This window comes from Acanthopagrus latus, chromosome 20, assembly GCF_904848185.1.
Source record: "Acanthopagrus latus isolate v.2019 chromosome 20, fAcaLat1.1, whole genome shotgun sequence".
Taxonomy (NCBI): domain Eukaryota; kingdom Metazoa; phylum Chordata; class Actinopteri; order Spariformes; family Sparidae; genus Acanthopagrus; species Acanthopagrus latus.
In genome coordinates, this window is record NC_051058.1 from 10,465,474 (window position 1) to 10,483,572 (window position 18,099).

Consider the following 18,099-nt stretch of genomic DNA (forward strand, 5'->3'; position numbering starts at 1 on the left):
GCCCTTTTCTAGTCTTACCGACAACTTAAAGTCACCCTCCACCCATTCACACTCACATTTCATACACTGGTGGCTGAGGCTACCACTACAGGGAGCAATTTAGAGTCCAGTGTCTTGCTCAAGGACACTCCAACATAGAGCGTGCAGAGGCTGGGGATCAAACCGCTGACCCTCTGTCTACTGCACAACCACTCTACCAACTGAGCCACAGCAGCCCAGCTGCCCAGAGGTGTGAATTAGATCATAACAAATTCAAAACAGTTTGATGTTGAGTTTGTTGACAGAACAGTGCAAATTATTTGCTTAATTCAAGCAAAACTGGAAAAAAAAGATTGATTGATTGAAGTTGGAGACACTAAAATAAGTTTTCTTAGCAAAGTAATAGCTTTAACATGCCGTTAGTGGCACATAACATTTTAAGATTTGTTTTCTTGCTGAAACCTCTGGAGTCAGCATTAACTTGCACTTCACATTATTTTGTGCTATATCTTTTTTTTCTGATTGCAGTTGAATTAACTGAATAGATAAATGCTGATCAAAGTTGTAGAAGAGCTTAAACTGTAAGTCATGTTACATTGTCTATGCGAGAAAAGGAACTACGGGAGTTTTACTTCCTACTTTGCAAGTTTACTGAATTTTAGTAACTCTAAGAGTTGTTTGTTGACTTGGCATTACCTCTGGTAAACAGAGAATCAATGCCAATTCTGTTTTGCTCAGTATGCCCCTGAAGCTGGGTAAGCTAATGTTAGCTAGCCAACTGTCTGCAGATATCAGGCTTTTGTCTTGTTGAAATGCAAACAGCAGAGGCACATGGATTACTCTATGTTTTTTCCTCTCTGTCAGCTCCGAAAGTGATAGTGAAAATAGATGTCAGGAACTCCCTTTCATGGGCTTGGAATTAAGATTCATTTACTATTGTAAAGAAATACTATTTTTATTATTTGTTTCAAGAGAGGAGTTATCTAAGTAAGAGTCCTGCACGGGTGAAAAATGATGTACTGCGTCGGACACAGATGCGGATCAGGTCGGACGCCTGGAGAGGCGGGTCGGGTTTTACGATTGCCATTTTCAAGGTGTCACTTATCATCAGTTATTATTAGCAACACAAATGATAAGCATTTCTATTTCATATGAGCTCATTCATGCATGCTTGCACCCTCCTAGAACTCCCATTCCCCACGCTGGCTTACTTTCATTTTTAAAATTGCGTCCGTCCAATTTTTCTTCGGCCATCAGTACCAATTTATGGCAGGTCGGCTCAGGTACGGAATGTAATTTGTGCTACTGTCAGAAAATGGGTCGGATGCGGTTTTAAGCATAGCGGGGTCGGGCAGGTTTGCAAAATAAGACCCGTGCAGGATTCTGATCTAAGCGACCATTTTAATCCTCTAACTAAATATCAAGTTAAATATCCAACATGCTAGTTAACGTCAAGGGCTGTGGTGGAAGACGACAATAAAATATTTCCTTTCTCTAACACTGGATTTATTCAGGCCAAGCACACTGCTCCAGGTTCGAAATCAGCTTCATATCATTATTTTTTCACTAATACAGCCCTGAATTAGTAGTTCTGAAGTCATTATAAGTACTGCAAAAAAAAGAGACTGACTGAAATGTCGGAATCCGCTGGAAAGGCAGAAATATTTTTCCACATGGCGGCCGCCACAGTCTCATCAATGTATGGGAAATACTGAATTTTTAAGGTGTGGCGGCTTTTATTTTGCCGTGGCGGTGCGCCACAGTCAATTACATGTAGGGGAAACCCTGAGGGTTACTGGTTCAAATCCCAGTTCTGGGCTGCATGTCGAAGTGTCCTTGGCACTTTGCGTGGTGGCCTCAGGTGGCATCAGTAAGGGCCCTGCGCTGAGCTGGTGACATGTCCAGGGAGTACCCTGCCCTCTCTCAGAGACAGCTGGGATTGGCTCCAGCAAAAACCCCTGTGACCCCATAAAAGGGATGAAGCGGTTACAGACAATGGATGGATGAAAAATTAACTGAACTTGTCTGCCTGCTGTAAAGGCAGCTTTATGTCCTAACTAAAACTAATACGCTCATTGCAGCTGCTACTAATGATTACCACTGGATGACCTGCAGACTGGACAGGTTTTGATTTACAACACTCTACTGCAAAAAGCAGTTGCTCCAAGATCACAATGTGTTTCAAAACAGCAGTGTCTGAACTGCTGCAGCGTCCCATACGGTGCTCTGACACAGCACTTTGGAAAGTAGGCCAAGGTGAATAGACACACATTATATGCTGTGGCAATTGTGAAGTTACAGGGTCCTAATAAAAAACATTTTGAATCAAAATACAATATAAATATAATCAAATTTATCATTCACTCCATTAACACATTTTCTGCAACTCAGTCTGCACTATGAAGAAACTATCTAAGACCTGCAGTCAGGCTTCCACTAACTCTTTGATAATGACTGAAAATCTGCCAAAGCTTTGCTAAGTCAATGCAAATTAGCTCATCAGGCAGAAGGGAAGGGAAAATGGGGGAGGGATAGGAAAATGCTCCTTTGGGAATTCAGCTAATACCTCAGTTTTGGAGCTAGCCATTTTTCCACAGGGCAGAGGAGCAGCTTCCTACACGCCCAGGTCTGCGGGTTTAACAGTGAACCTGACCAAACACTGCTGAAGGCAGATAACTTTAGAGGCTTAGAGACAATTCATCAGGTAAAATTCAGACTAGTACCAATGTAACACCCAGGTTTCTGTGTTAATACACAAAAAATACCTAAACACATTTTTCAGATATTTATCTAGTCAAAGATGTGTAATTATTACCCGAAAACTATTATTCAAGAGCTTGATGTTAGTGACAACAAGAAAGATGGCACTCTTGTTTTTCAAGTTGTGACTCTTCTGCTGATACTGAGAAAAGTTTATTGGCCCTTTCATGATTTCTGTGTTTATTCATGACGTAAGTGGTTCGATTCCCATATCCCCCAGCTGCACTTTGAAGTATCATTGGTAAAGCTACTGAACTGTTCTATAAGTTTGTGCGTATGTGAATAGTTTAGCATCGAAATATCATCGGACACTTTTGATAGAATATGCTGTCGCTCCTGAGGAGCAGGGTGGCACCTTGCAAGGCCATTTACCATTTCAAAAGGACTGCAGTTTATTTAAGTACAGAGGGCATTTTTTGTTGCTTTCTCGTTAAAACTGAGAAAAAGCACTGAGTAGAGAGCACTAAGCTGATTAGGTGCTGAGGCTGGATGTAGGCCAGTCCATTGCTGCTTGAAATGAGAATTTTGGGCCAGGTCCTGAGGAAGCTGGGGTGGGTTATTAAAGAGAGAGTGGCTCACCAAACAACAATTAGCAACAAGCCAACATACTTAAGTTGCAGGCTATGTGGATTTTACAAGCAAGACCTACAGATGAAATAAGGCCCAAAAATGGTTGTTAAAGCTTCTAGTGGGAGATTTTTTCACCTGCATATCAAATATTATTTATCTAAATACATCTACCATGATATTCATGTTTTACCCTTGTTATTGTCCTCATGTGAATCATCACCAGACTCAGTTCAAAGGCTGCACTTTCTTTCTTTCTATAAATATCTTGGCTGCAGAACCATGACCTAAACAGGTGGCTGGATTGGCAGGTCGCCAAGCTAAGGTGAAAGGTTGAAGGCCATCCAATACACCTGCACCTGTTGCAACTCTGAAAGACGTGCAACTGCAGCTGTGACCACTGCGGCCATCACAAGGCAGCAATCCATTAGACACCCAGTCTCAGGCCAGCTTACAGCTGGACTTGATCCAAACAAGACTTCTTACTGCGGTGATGTAACTAATCAACTCTGCCATCCAGCCCAACAAGCTTAAAACCACAGAGTCATAGTTTATTTACATTATACAAACTAAACTGGAAATGTCTCTCAGTATCACTTCTCCCCCCACCATCGCACACTCAGACACCTACCCACCCACCCCACTTTTTTTTTTATTAGTGCCTGTCTCTGGGCTGGCCAACCCCTCACCCTGATACTTTAAATGAAACCTTTTGTGAGTGTCCTGGTCTAGTGTTTAGAACAAACTGAGCGAGTAGTCTGTCAGGCAATGTTTGGCTTTATAGACAAGGGAGGGTTTGGGGGGGAGAGAAGTTACACAATACTGCTGGCTGCTCTCTCCAACACAAATGATTTATTGGCCAGTGAGAACTGGAATGAAAGGCAGAGATACGACAGAGTGGCAGAATAAGAGAAAACGAGGAGGTAAAAGGAAGGGAAAGTGAATCGGACTGAGTAATGGGAAAGTAAAAGTGAGGGCCATGCAAGCGAGAGTGGACATTGGTTTAGCCAAAGCCTCCTGGAGCCGGCCTTTCTCTGAATAATGAATAGCTGGAAATCATTAAAAAGAACAAGAAAATGAAGGAGGGTACAAAGGGAAGGATGGTAAAAAGACATGCTGAAAAAAAGAGCCTTTTAAGGACTAACCATGGCGCAACAGTGGACCTCCATCAAGCCTTTGGCTTAACCCAACGTGGCAATCATTTTTACCAAGAAAAAAATCAAAAGAGTCCAAGTTCACAATAAACTGGAATCCCACATCAGCAGAAAACTGATACCTTATGAGAAACCATTTTCTACGAGTGAAATAGTACTATTTTCCTCAAGGTGATGATAAACCTAGTGCCCTGTGTTAAAAGCTCCTGTCCACAGGCTTACGCAAGAGTGAGCACTAATATAATAATAGAACAGCGGGTCGACCAGAAGGACTGTCTCCCACTTGCTTACAGGTCTAAGTAGAGCCCTATTTCCACAGGTTTAATGTTGTGAAAAGTTTTCATTTTTGATATTCAAAGAAAAGACAAAGGCCTACTTATTGAGGTGAGAGGTTTTCCAGAGTGCCTTAGATTTTGGTATGACTTGAACCAATTTGTCTGCATTTCCAGGTCAATACATGTCAATGGGAGCACTTTCTGCTCATCCAATCAAATGGGAACTGCTTAGTCGTCTCTTCTGTGTGTACTGAGTGGGCATGCTGGAGAACAATGCTGTTTTATTGACTGTAATTTGAATTTAATAAGAGTAATTTGACAGCCATTATTTTTAGCCTCATTAAGCCTTTTGGCGATGGAACACACACACACACACACACACACACACACACACACAATAAATGGTGAACAGGAGTGGGTGAGGGGGAGATTTAGTGAGAACGCATGAAAATGTCTCCCTGTCCTTCTCCCACATTTAATCCTTGAACATTTAGGACAAGCACAAAACGCCACTTAAGTTTAGTTTCAAATCACCTGGGATCATGTTTCCTGGCAAGTCGCTGTGTGTGTCTGTACACTGATGAAACCAAAATGCTTTAAATTACACATTTAAAGACAATAAAAGTGACCAAAGTAGTTCCATGTAGATCAGCGGCTCACACTCAGGACAAGCTTGGGAGTTTTAAGTTTAAGGACTTGGCCCTGAGCCAGACAGGGTTACAGTACCTCTGACTAAAGAGATGGAAGAATTCAGATAGTGAACGAGTTGATGAGATAAGATTATTATCGAAGCCACATCCGGGACGATGTGGTGACTAAAGCCAAGGCAAAAACTAAAGAGCACAGATAAGAAGACACTGGGAAGTCAGATCAAAAGGCCACAAGAGAGTCAGACTGAGAGTCATTTATCAAATGAAAATGCAACCTTGTCCTTCCTACAGTGTAGTCAGCTTAATCATACTCTCCTAATAGTCATCTCAAGTCTCATTGGAAAGTGGACATGCATGTCACTGGAGGACAGCAAGACCCTTGATTAGTGAGGTTTAGAGGTTTGTTGTGTGGTGTGTCAGGTGGATGTTCTGTCATGGCTTCAAACTGAAATAAAAGACTGCTTAGTTGGTTCTGAAACTGCTTTAGTGTATAGATAGAAAAACAAAATGTAGCCCTGTCTTACGTTACAAAACTAGACATAATAAGACACCATGTTTTCTGATGACACCTCTACATTACAGTCCTGATAAAACTTTACAGGAAAGCAGTGGGTGTGGTACAGCGTTTTTAAGACCTGTGCTCCCACAAAATGACATGTTCACACTGGATCTTGTGCTCATGAGGTGGCCTAATGCGTCACTGTACAGAGCACCAGCCAAGTGAACTGTCTAAAAAGTATTACCAATCATTTTATTCCTTATGCACTGCAGTGCTGTTGAACAGTTTGACAGCCTGGGGACGGTGTATGTTGCCAACTTGGTAGCCAGCCGTCGGCAGCAACATGCAGTTTGTTCATGCAACCTCATTACCTCATGTGTAAAAAAGTTGTCATATTTGTCATCGCACATCAGACTCCTAAACTGTTCCCACACATGAACTCAGATCAATATCCGGACATGATTATCCAGATGTTGTCAGTTGCCCTTTCACCCGTTCAGCACAAATTAGGAGGTTGTCCCTGTCAGACATGTTCTCACCTCTTGGTTTGTTTAGGCTTGGTGTAGCTCTTGGGTAAAGCGTGCAGGAGGAGGAGGACTCATCTGTAATGACGACTGTTTTTTGCAATGACAAATACTTTTTTTTGCAATATTATACAGTGGTCTAAGACTTTTACTGGTTAATAACTTGTTTATTCCTGCATATCCTGATAAAGCTTTTGAATCCTTGAATATCAATGAAACACTGACTTTGTGTTCAGGAGCTGCCGACGTAGGGTCCATTTAGTGGCTGAACCAACTGATTTGGACATTTCCATAGCACGTATAGCTCCTCCATATAATGTCCAGACCATTTCAAGGTAGGAGTTCATGTGTGAAAGGGGCTCTACTGGCTGGATGCTGAAACTGGAGCTGATAAGCACCCTGCCCATTGCACCCTTGCACTTCAGTTCAGTGTGGTCATCCTCCCCCTGCCAACAGCACACATGGCAGTGACGATGTCATCAGTGCAAAGGGAATTGGGAATTCCAAACTGGGACAAAAAATCCACGAAAAATCCCCAGCTCGGTGGATGAAAACAAAAACAAGGGAATGCTCTTTATAAATATACGACAGTGGGCGTCAGCTTTAGGATGTGGGGTTGCCATTAGTTTGAGTGGCAGTTACAGTGTTGTAGACCCTGATGATTACAAGCTGTATGAATGGCTGTTCCCATGGTTTTGTGGCTTTGTGCAATGGGAACAGTGACCCCACTGTAATCCATGGCTGTTTACATTCCAGCAGATCAGTTCCTACTGGAAACATAGGGAAGGAAGGGCAGGGGTTAAAGAAGACTCTCACGCACCGTATCTCTACAAAACCAACACACGCCTCACCCAGGACCCACACTTAGTAAACAGTCCATAATGATCCAAATGGAAGACTTACAGAATCTTTTCAATATCAGCTGCAACCAACATCTAAATCATCCGCTTCTTTCCCAAATCTACCTATCTCTATTTTTTTCACTTTTCCATCTCTCCATCTCGTACTGTAACACAAACTCGTCTACTCCAGGCAGTCTTTACTTCCCCTCCATTTCTCATGGCTTGCTGTGAGTGGAAGACTGGAGCTCACACTATAAGTATCCTTAATTTGATGGGGTGGGGTGGTCAGCCTCCACTTACTCCTTGCATAGAGTGCCCAGAGGCAACAACACAACTCAGAGGCCCTGCCCACTCACCCATCCCCTAGAAAGCTCTCTTCATTCCCAAACCAACAAAAGCTACTCAAAAATGGTTTAAAATAGCCAGCAATTTCATGTTTCACAGGGTTAGAAAAGGGAGAGGGTTAATGCATGTTTCAGCATGTCAAAAGGTCTTATGAGTCTGAGGGCAAACACTCGGGCTGAGGTTGTGTATGGTCCTGTCTGGAAGATTCAGGAGAGAAGCAGTCGAATGGTGTGCCTCAAGTTACAAGAATGCACAAATGTGTGGGAAATGGAAGGAAGTTTTTCAAAATGCTCTCACTTCTTGGACACCACTACAAGGCAGGAGTCCACTATTTGAATTCCAGTAAATACACAAGAAATTAATTCCACTAAGATGAAATGAGAATGACTTCAACAACTAAAATGTCATGAGAACATCATGTCCTACTGTGAATAACAGGGATATAGACAGTCGACTGCAGGCAAGACAGTCTAAAAGCAAAAGCAATTCAAGTGTCTCTGAATGGGCTTTCTGTGTAATGCAACCCAAGAGGCTGCCTCATTTTATTTACAGGTATTCTGTTTTTGTTCAGCTTGCACTCAAAAACATTAGCGGACAAGCATGAGAACACAGTGTCCCATCTCTTTCTGCATGTCCTCCAAATAAAGTGAGATAATATTGTACACAATCCTCCAACAACAGCAATTAAATAGCTTCAATAAAAAGCCTTCTTAATCCAAGGATGTAAAACAAAATTCAGGCTGTGAGTCAGTGTGAGCTCAGAGACCACATCAGAGATTGAGACACGGCAAAAAAAATCTAGATCATATGATGAGGTATGTGTGTGTGTGTGTGTGTGTGTGTGTGTGTGTGTGTGTGTGTGTGTGTGTGTGTGTGTGTGTGTCAGTAAGAATGGGTTACAAACAGTTCAAAGCAAGGTCAACAGAAGCTAGTTGCTGTGTGTGGTATTTAGGACCGTATAGCGAAGCAGTTATTATAGTGTGGGTGCTGATCATTTTAACTCACACTGACGTCATTAAAGTGGCTTTATGCAGCTGGAGAATCCTTTACACCCACATACCTGCCCTCACCACGAGGTGTTAATGGACTTTTTTGTGTGTACGTGTGTTTCTCACATCACTTAAACAACTTAATCATGCTGCTGTGTATGAGTAGCCACTGATCATGTTGTTCATGTAGCTTCTTTGCCACTAACCGATAAGACCTCTGTGACTCTCACAGTGTTAGCTCAAGCTGAAGTCAGTTTAAATCGGAGGTTTCTTGAACCTTGCAACACCTGTTCCTGACATAGCCTCAGCAGTCAAGCACCCTCGGCCCCAGGTGCATTCACTCACATACACAGAAACGTGCAGATCAGCAGAAAATACAACTCTGTCCAATCCAGCCTTGCACATTTGTTTCAATGCTGTGTCTGGTGTTTTTTTCTACAGCTACTGTAGAAAGGCTTGCTCACCATATGACTGAGCCTAGAGACAGCTTCAGCCCACACACTCGTGCTTTGATTCCAGAGTGTTCTGTCCGGTGTCCATACAGTCAGGACAGAGACAGCAAGAGCTCTCCACAAAACAGAGAATAACTGTCCAATGTTTCACATACCATGGACAATGGGACAAAACATGTTGCCTTGGTAACGCTCCACTGAAATAACTGCGTTGGGCTGCTCTGTCAATTCAGTCTCCAGTACAAGCTAGATTTTCCCAGAGGACTGTGAGAAGATTTATCTTATTTCCATGTTAACAGCTAATAAAATGTAAAATGCAGTGAACTAGCTTAGACACAACACATTTCAAGTCCCTTCTTCAGAGACCTATGCCAAGAACTATCCACGAAAACAGCACTCACACATTAGCCTTGCATGGCAGCACATTTTCTATGCAGGCCAACATTTTCAGCTATTCATCCTCTCCATCCTTCCAGTCAGAACACATTTTCTCTTTATCTTGCTCTTCCTGCAGCTACATTTTCTTCTTTTTACCACTTGTCTCTTGCACATAATGGCTTGTCAAATCCACCGCCGCTCCTAGCATAAAATGATGGCGGTGGTGTGCAGTGTTGGGTGTTCACCGTAGGTGGGCAACCCCAAATCGATGGCTCTCCCAAGCCTTTGCTAAACCATTCCTTTCCCCCAGAGCTGTGCCACATCCTGAAGATTGGGACCGCAGCCCATCTGGGTTTGGTTAGAGCCAATGACACAAGAGCCATAAAACTAGGGTGAGAGGAAAACAGAGGGGCACCTCCTCATCTACATCCCCAGCCAGTGCTCTCAGATGGGGGCTCTGATGTGGTCTGGAGCAATGGTATACTGGCGAAAGCTGGCAGTCTTTAGTTTTGACCTGATGTCGTTCAAAATACAGCATTCAAATTGATCTTAATGTCAGTGTCTTTCATGAATTCAGTGTTGATTGTAGCCATGTGAAGCATTTTTGCATTGGACATTTTAACTGCATACCATGCACAGATGGGTATCAAATTTCAAAACAATATCAACAAGTATGGGTGATAAACTAACAACACTGCCACACAAATGTTGTAATCATTTGAAAGCTGCTTAAATTAAATTAAGCCAACCACTTGGCTTTGATCACTAATAGATTGCCAAATCACACCCCTGCCAGTGGACCTCAAGGGTATTTATTTTGGAAAAAGTTTGCACAGTCTCTAATGGGAAGAAACAAATACATTTTTGAACCTGTTTGAGTCGTGCCATGAACTACACATATGATTCTGACAACCGCAGTTATGGGAAAGGTGAGCTTGTCAGTTTAATGAGGTAAGGTAATCTACAAGAATGGCTCCACGATGTTTAACAAGTTTTGGTGATTGTTCAACAAGATGATGTCACTACGACGGCTGTTAAGGCCCCCACACACAGCCCAGACTCAAACCTATGGTCAACTGCCTTTATCCAACCACTATGTTGCCTCTTGTCTGACCCGTTTGGCAAAAAAGTTGCAATGAAACATACCACCTCAACAGCTGCCAGTAACACAGTAGTGTGTATGTTCTGCGCTTGCGCCAGATGCAATAAGTCAACTTAACATCGGGTGGCGCTAGTCTCGTGCCAGTAATCTAAAGCATGAAAACAGGAAATGATGGAACAGAGTGCATAGAATAACAAAGTGCACAGAATTCTGCCCCTCCCTCCCACACACACACACACACACACCGCTGATTTGCTAGCACACCACCAATCAGAATGGTCATACAGCTAGCACACAACAAATCGGAGTATCCAATGGCACAGACGGCCAACAGCCAATGTTCTCAAACTTTGCAAGTTGTATCGGAGCAGGTGTTGTCCGTGCGGTTCCAAAAGCTTTCTATGAAGCTGAGCACAACAAACAGATTCGTTCCTAAACTCATCCGGGTCTCCCCAAATGCTTCAGATGGCCAACGGCTGACCCGGTGTGTTTCAGGCTTTAGCTACAGAGTCTTTCTAATTACATATTTTCACAGTCTTTATATTTCACTAGTTTTATGACAAACTGACACGTTCTCAAGTTGAAAAATGATCTTTATAATTGACAAACATATATGTACGTCAGGGTGCAATTCAAGTGGAATCACAATGTTTCTACACTGAATGTGTATATATATAAAAAATGTATAACAGTTAGCCAAGTTTCTACAGCTGCTTATTCAACACAAAACAATTATTCTAATGCGCTTGGTGTGACAAGTAGGTTCTATATTTAGTGTCACTTGATATTTCCAGCTCCAGAGCCTTGCTACCCCCTCTCTTCGTTTGATCCTCCATTCAGAGAGGAGATGAAAAGATGAAGAGTGACATCCAGAGAGGCCGATGAATGGATGGAGGACATCCGCCTCTTTTCATGGTCTCTTCCAGTAAACACATCATCAGTCCTTCCAAGATTTGTACAGTGTTTTTATACTTTTTGTTTTGCACAATAAAATTCTTAGTTAGAAAAAACCCTCTCTGCCTTACTGTGTAACACATTTCTATAGGGGGAATGAAATGACCCCAAAAGGCACAGCAAAGAAAATAAAGCTACACAGCATCAGAGGTCCTGCAGCTTCTATTACATAAAACCTCTCAGCATCCCTCTCCTCTGCCAGAGAATGCCACATACAGTATGAAAGGGTCAAAAGCAACAAAGCAAGTGCTGTTTCAACTACTTCTGCTTTCACCTCATTTCAAAGCACATCCCACGTTTAGAAAAACTGTTGAGCACTGCTTTGGGTCAATCAATAGTCAGCACAGACTTGTACTGCAGAATAACAGTACAGAAAAACTATATAGCCTAGTATTTTAAGGAGTGAACTACAAAAACATGAAAGAGACAGTCTAATTAATAGGTTTATGAGTATTCAATTATTGGCACCAATTAAGATCACAAAAGAAATTCATTGTCCTGATGTTCAGTTGTTTTTCCAGTTTTTCCTCTCAGAACAGGAAGTAACCACGGGGCTCTTGCATAATGAGTGCGTTAGCCACTAAAACAAACACACAGTTAAGCACATGACTTTTAGGATCAACACCATGTGGTGTCACTTCATCCCTTTAGTCACAACTGTGCTGGTTAGCTTAGTGTTTAACACTAACACAAACAAACTACTCTGTTGTAAGTAAGAGAGACCTGGTGTTAACACTGTGGCGATGAACCCATCACACCCTCCATCTATTCTCCATACAAACCAAAATGCTACTAAAAATCCTAGGCTGAACTACAATTCAACCTGAACTATCAAAACACATCCAATGTTTAAAGTACTTTCCTTTATTTTATGCAAACATCCTCATGTGAAAGCTCTCACTGAGGACAACTCATTTTAGGAGTCAAAAGTACTTAAAAAGACAATGACTGACATGGGATTTATTATACAGCAAATCAAACAGCAAAGCTTTCACTCACCATTTCATCCAGGGCATAGCGAAGTAAGCCGTGCTCATAAAGGATGAAGAACCTCCTTTGCCATTTCTGTATAAAGAAAAAAAAAACACACACACACACAGGACAAACAGTGAATACAAAAGGACGAGATGAAAAGATGTTGAGTCTCTGAGAATCACTTGTCATGCAGTGCCAACACAGCTCCTGGCACACAAGTTAGTTGGAATACATTTTTTGCCATGCTTCAGGGGAAAAAACTCAGGTTTTCAGTTTGGTATGAGATAACAGAGCAGGAAACCCCATTTTATTATTATTAATACATGTTCTACAAGGGTTTCAAGAGGAGGGGAAAAAAGTCTATATTTAACACAAAAAATTAGGGCTATGGAATATTAAATCATCTATCGTTGCTTACTATGCTTGTGAGATACAGCGTTTCTTGCTCTCAGGCGTGCAGAAACTACAGGGTAGGAGCTTCTTTTTAATACACAAAAATGTGAAATTATCGGTTATCTTATCAGTATCGGCCAGGAGAAGCTAGTAATTATCAGTATGAGCTGAACAAAATCCATATAATGGACTCCAGCGTACTGGGAAAGATAAACCCTATCATATTCCTGAAACAACAAGGTCAAATAGAATTTTATTACATTTTATCTCTTGGTTGAAAAGGCATTTCTGCCAATATCTGTGACAATGATATGTTACCAGACTCCATTTATCTCCTTCCATCCTTCTCCCTCAATTTCTCTATTGGCTTGATATCCTCTACACTGCCCCCTCTTATCCTAATGCACCGTTTTGTCTCAGTGTTAAATATCCTGGTCTCAGTTTCCAACTGAGCCCAATCCATGAAATATTGAGGAGTGCTTTGTAACGTAAAAGCCATCTGAAGGTCTCAATAGGGGCACTGATAGGACTCACAGGTTATGCTAAAAAGGACAACACACTCATATCCATTAAAAGGTGATGGAGGGGGCTTCTAAAGATCAATTCTACAGTGTTTTTGACAGATAGAGTAGAACCACCAATCACAACCTGTCAGACTAAAGTGGTCCTAAAACAGGACTCATCCAACGTGTCAGCTCTTCTTCTCTGTTATTTGCTTGTTGGTCAGTCCAAAACCTACCAACCTGCTCACCTCAGCACTACGTACAGGCCAACAATTATACCCCTTCAGTGAAAAAAAAAGACTGTAAGAATAGGCAGAGCACATCAGTGATTATGTTAAAGCAGCAGCAGACTGTTGACAGTAGTTGGAGCTGAAGGATCCAGAGGTGCTTTTCCCCAAAAACCCCATATGGAAGCCATCAGTGTGGCTGTGAGAACTGGGACTTTTCCTTCTCCTCCCCCACATTCTCTCAACTCCTTTTTGGGATGCACCACCATATTATAATGTGGGAGCTGATAAAGGAAACAGTGCAACAGAGCGAGGCTCCCGTTACATGATGCTTAGGGGAGCAGGATTCGTGAAATAAAAGTCAATATTAGGCTCATTATTGCCTAAGAAAGAGGCTTCTTCTGATAGAAGGCCAAGCCTCCCACAGGAAGCTGCTGAATCCATGACACAGAGGCCGGAGCCACAACAACCAGATCTCCTGTTTGTCAGATGTCAGATGAGTGCCAGAATGGATAATAAAATCAAAGGAAGGGCTATGTAAGCCAATTTCCTTTTTCAATGGTGCTCCAGCACCTTCTTAAACATCAACTTTTCGGGGACTTTTCAGGCCCAGTTCCCTCAGTTCCCAACACGGCATACTTTGAGAAACCAACAAGGTTAATTACTGTTACAACACTACACATTTTTATGAGATCCCCACCCCAAGAACAGCAACTAAAGATAATTACAAACATATCTTTTTAAAAATAGTTTGAATGGCAGAGTCCACACCACAACTATAACGAAAATGTCCTAGGCGAACAATACCAATGTTTTGCTCAATGTTTACTTGGGCAGGCCAGCCAAGAACATCTGTCGACCCATTTAAGCATTTGATGCTTTATTTTTTTGAGAGAGTAAAGCCATCTACGATTGATTAACTAGGTAACAGTCTGCCCACAGTTTTCTCCTCACGTCTACTACTACACAGCCATTCTGTGGGAAACCTTTGGGATCAATTTCAGAGCTATTTGATTAACAATAAAAACACTGACAGCCTATTCAAATACAAGTTCCTTCATTAAAAGGAAGTCAAAAACTGACAAAACAACTCCCCTTTCTGAACGTAATCATGTCCAGCAAAGGAACCACTTACCCGGGATCTGTGCAGGGGATTGTCAAAATTTGTTCCCTCTGGTGCCAGCAGCAGCCATCCTCCATATATAGGTTTTGCCTGGTGAGGATAAAAACACAATTAAAGCATTGAAAGCAAACACTAAAACAGGCACACGAACATATCGATCAGCAGCTCAATTATGCACATTTAATTCACTGCAGATATAACTGGAGGCTAGTCCCTAATTTAGGCTACAAATGGTGGCCCAATATCAGACAGTATGTGGCACTGACACACACGCATGTTAGATTAACACCAGAATTGTGTATTGGTCACTAGCTGCCTTGAGTTGACTGCGGGCTACATTCTCCAGCTGGCTGTGTCCCAGAGCACCATGCTGTCCTGGAAAAAAAAAAAAGTAAAGGCTAACACACATGATTTTCCCTCTGATCCTCTAAGTGGGTGGACTGGTGGGTGGAGGGGGCAGCGAGAGGCAGAAGTTAGCAAGAAAAACAGTGGATGGGAAACAGGAGAGCGCGCATAGCCTGAGAGCTTCTGTGGCTACAAAGATTTGCAATTCAAACTTGAGAAATGCAAGTTGGCCTGGCAGTCTTTCTTAAATAGTTCTGGTTCAAATTTGAACTGTAGCCATACTAGTAGTCAGCATTTGTTTGCCCAGCCAAAGAAGTCCTGCATAACCACTGCAGGGTTGTGTTCACAGGAGCACAAATTTGACTGAATATATTTACACTCAAATCTCACCTACACCTAAAGAGCTTAACAAATTAAGCACCTTACGTAATTCAGCTGCACTCCTAAGACTATGGAACAGTGGCCTGCAAATCAAGTAGGAAAAGCTCTGACATTTACAGCCGCCTGGCACCTCCATGTCCCTCTATCAGTGGTTTTGATTACAGTCATAACTTCATCCCATGTAAAGCCGAGTATAATCCAGCATAAAATCCCCTTTCACTTTGATTACAGGAGGTGCAGCACATTTCTCAGCTGAGTGACTCTGTGAACAAAATAACACAACAGAAATTTTCAGACATATGCCAGTAAAATGTAACCTTGGACAGTCAAGAGTTTGTGCCGACTTGCACGAGAATCATTCAATTTCTAAAAGGCAACCTGAGAGGTGACTGCACAGGAAAAGCACCTTGCAGATGAGTTATTTGGTAATGGGACTGTGGAAAAGAGCGGTTGAGAGGGAATCACACTAATGCTGAGACACCAGCCTCCGCCTTGCATGTGGAAACAGGCATCTAAAGCCCAATGAGGAACATGAAGACTATGCATAGTTTAGAAAAATATCCCATCGCTCCTCACATGACCTGACAGCAGCCCGGATGGCAAGCTCTCCTGGGAGAGAGGAATAGGCGAAATGAATCTAGGTCATTTTTTACCCTCCAGTGGTTAAACGAAGTCATTTGAGTGTATCTGTGTGTGTTCATGCCCCCAACCCATCATAAGCAACTAAGTGATACTGCAATGATTGCATTGGCCTCTGAGTGGTGAGTTGGTTGGTCGACTAAAGGGATGAAAAAAAGTTCTTAAAAGTAAATATCCACAGAATTGGATTCACAGGACTTCCAGACACATTTAACAACGTGGCCAGGATGTCCAGGGTGTTCAGCCGCTGACAACAGATGATAACCTTTCATTTGTAATAGGAAAAGTTTGATAGCCAATGTGAGAGAAATTCCACTGAGAAATAACCTCAAGACTGTTTCCATTCCAACACAGAAGCTATTACTCATTGAGGAGGAAAATGTGCATCGTGCTAGCCAAATGTTAGTCCTCACGCAGCCACGAAGAAGACACACAGTCACTCATAGGAGGCGCCTACCTGGGTACAGGTGACTCTTAACTTAACCTATCCCATTAAACAGCTTACCTCAAAGAATGATCATAACGTAGCCCAAGAGAGCTCAGTGTGACCTGGTGACACCATCCAGGCCACTATCAACAACACAGCCCAGCAGGGACTGATGGTGGAGCATCTTTATTCGTGATTTACACATCCTCTGTGCCTTAGGAGCCAACTTTTATGCTAATTTGGGCATCAGTGAGACAACAGGCAAAGATCAAGGCAAAATGATGAGAGGATGAGATATTACAGCACATTTTGGAAGGAATTTTGAAGAGATAGCTGCAGCCTATATGATTCAACAACAGCAGCTGTAGCAGGCTACTGTGCTGGAAGGCATGAGGCTGGGTGGAGGCCTGTATCTGCATGAATTAAGGTCAATATGAGCCCTCAGGCGAGAAAACAACTATGTCCAATTAACCCAACCTTTGAGCTTTATGCTCTAGTGACACACGTCGACCCGTTTGAAACGTGAACATCAAAATAAAAAAAGCCAGCTTTCAATTTCACTTTCATGAGAAAGTTAAAAAGTATGCAACTTAGAATCAAGTGTTTACCTGATTTAAGTCTTCGTCGTTCAGCAGGTGAGATTCCCTGGGCTTGAAGCAATTCTGGCATTTACTTTTGTTGAAAATGTTGGCTTGAAACTTCCGACACGGGTTGTCTTTGAATGACATGGTTGCTGGAGGGAATCGGTGACACTTGATGAGGGGGAAGGAGGAAAAAAAAAACGTCCAAGAAGTGCTGGTTCGACAAATTCTCTTAGACAAATGCGCTGGAGTCGACCTGCTGCTGGTCGAAATACAACAGGACAACTTTTTTTTTCTAGAACGAACCCGTGAGAAGAAGAAAGGAGTCCATCAAGAAGGCGACAGCGCGTTTGTTCACCTGTCCTGTTCCCGTTGGCTCACCTGAGGCGGTGAATAACCTCTCGTTAAGTGGTGTCTATGATAGTCATCTTGCGCGAGGGGTCGCCTCGCGCAGCTAACGTTGACCTGCTAACTAACTTTTTTTGTTTGTTTGTTTTTTAACACAAAGCTGGCTGAGAAGTTGTCAGAAGAGTCGTCGAGGGGGGGCGGACAGGTGTGCGCGGTCTTTTCTCTAATTACGTCCTCCGACGAGATATCGACGTCGCACAGGTGACATTCCGGGCCTCGAGCTCACTGCAAGGGTCCCGTCATCCTCCATCGGGCGAGAACGAGCTCTACGGAGGGAGGGAGTCCACTTTGCCCCCTCTCTGCCTGTCTTTCTATCTAACAAGTGACACCGCGCTCATCGCCGTTAAACCTCTTTTTCTTTACGCTTTTGCCGTCTCCGTTCAAGGCCAAACACCGATGTCCAACTTTAAACACGCCATAGACTCGACTGTCACGCCGCTGAATCCACAGCGTCGGGTCCCGCTCGCTTCTATGCGCAGTCTGCGGTGGATGTTTTCGTGAAAATCCTCGCCTGGCCCGCACAGCCAGTCCGGTGGGCAGATGGGGAGGTGCTCGGAGAGCGAGTGGAGTGGTGAGCGACGGCGAGCTTCGACCAATCGCACTCGTCGGCACGCCCACACCCTGGCC

General features: G+C 42.9%; 1 protein-coding gene across 8 annotated transcripts in view; it reads right to left on the reverse strand.

The window, feature by feature from the left end:
- Positions 1-17,990, reverse strand: part of si:ch73-103b11.2 (myosin phosphatase Rho-interacting protein) — a 51,199-nt gene extending 33,209 nt beyond the window's left edge. For 3 of the 8 annotated variants that reach the window (XM_037080448.1, XM_037080446.1, XM_037080445.1), the window contains exons 1-3: positions 17,092-17,989; positions 14,704-14,781; positions 12,470-12,535 (exon numbers count right to left, since the gene is read on the reverse strand). In XM_037080448.1, coding sequence (XP_036936343.1) covers positions 12,470-12,535; positions 14,704-14,781; positions 17,092-17,211 — 264 coding nt within the window. In that variant the 5' untranslated portion in view covers positions 17,212-17,989. Of the gene's footprint in view, positions 1-12,469; positions 12,536-14,703; positions 14,782-17,091 lie in introns of all 8 variants that reach the window. The other 5 variants (XM_037080453.1, XM_037080450.1, XM_037080447.1 and 2 more) reach the window with 4 other exon arrangements.
- Between the last annotated feature and the right edge of the window lie 109 nt (positions 17,991-18,099).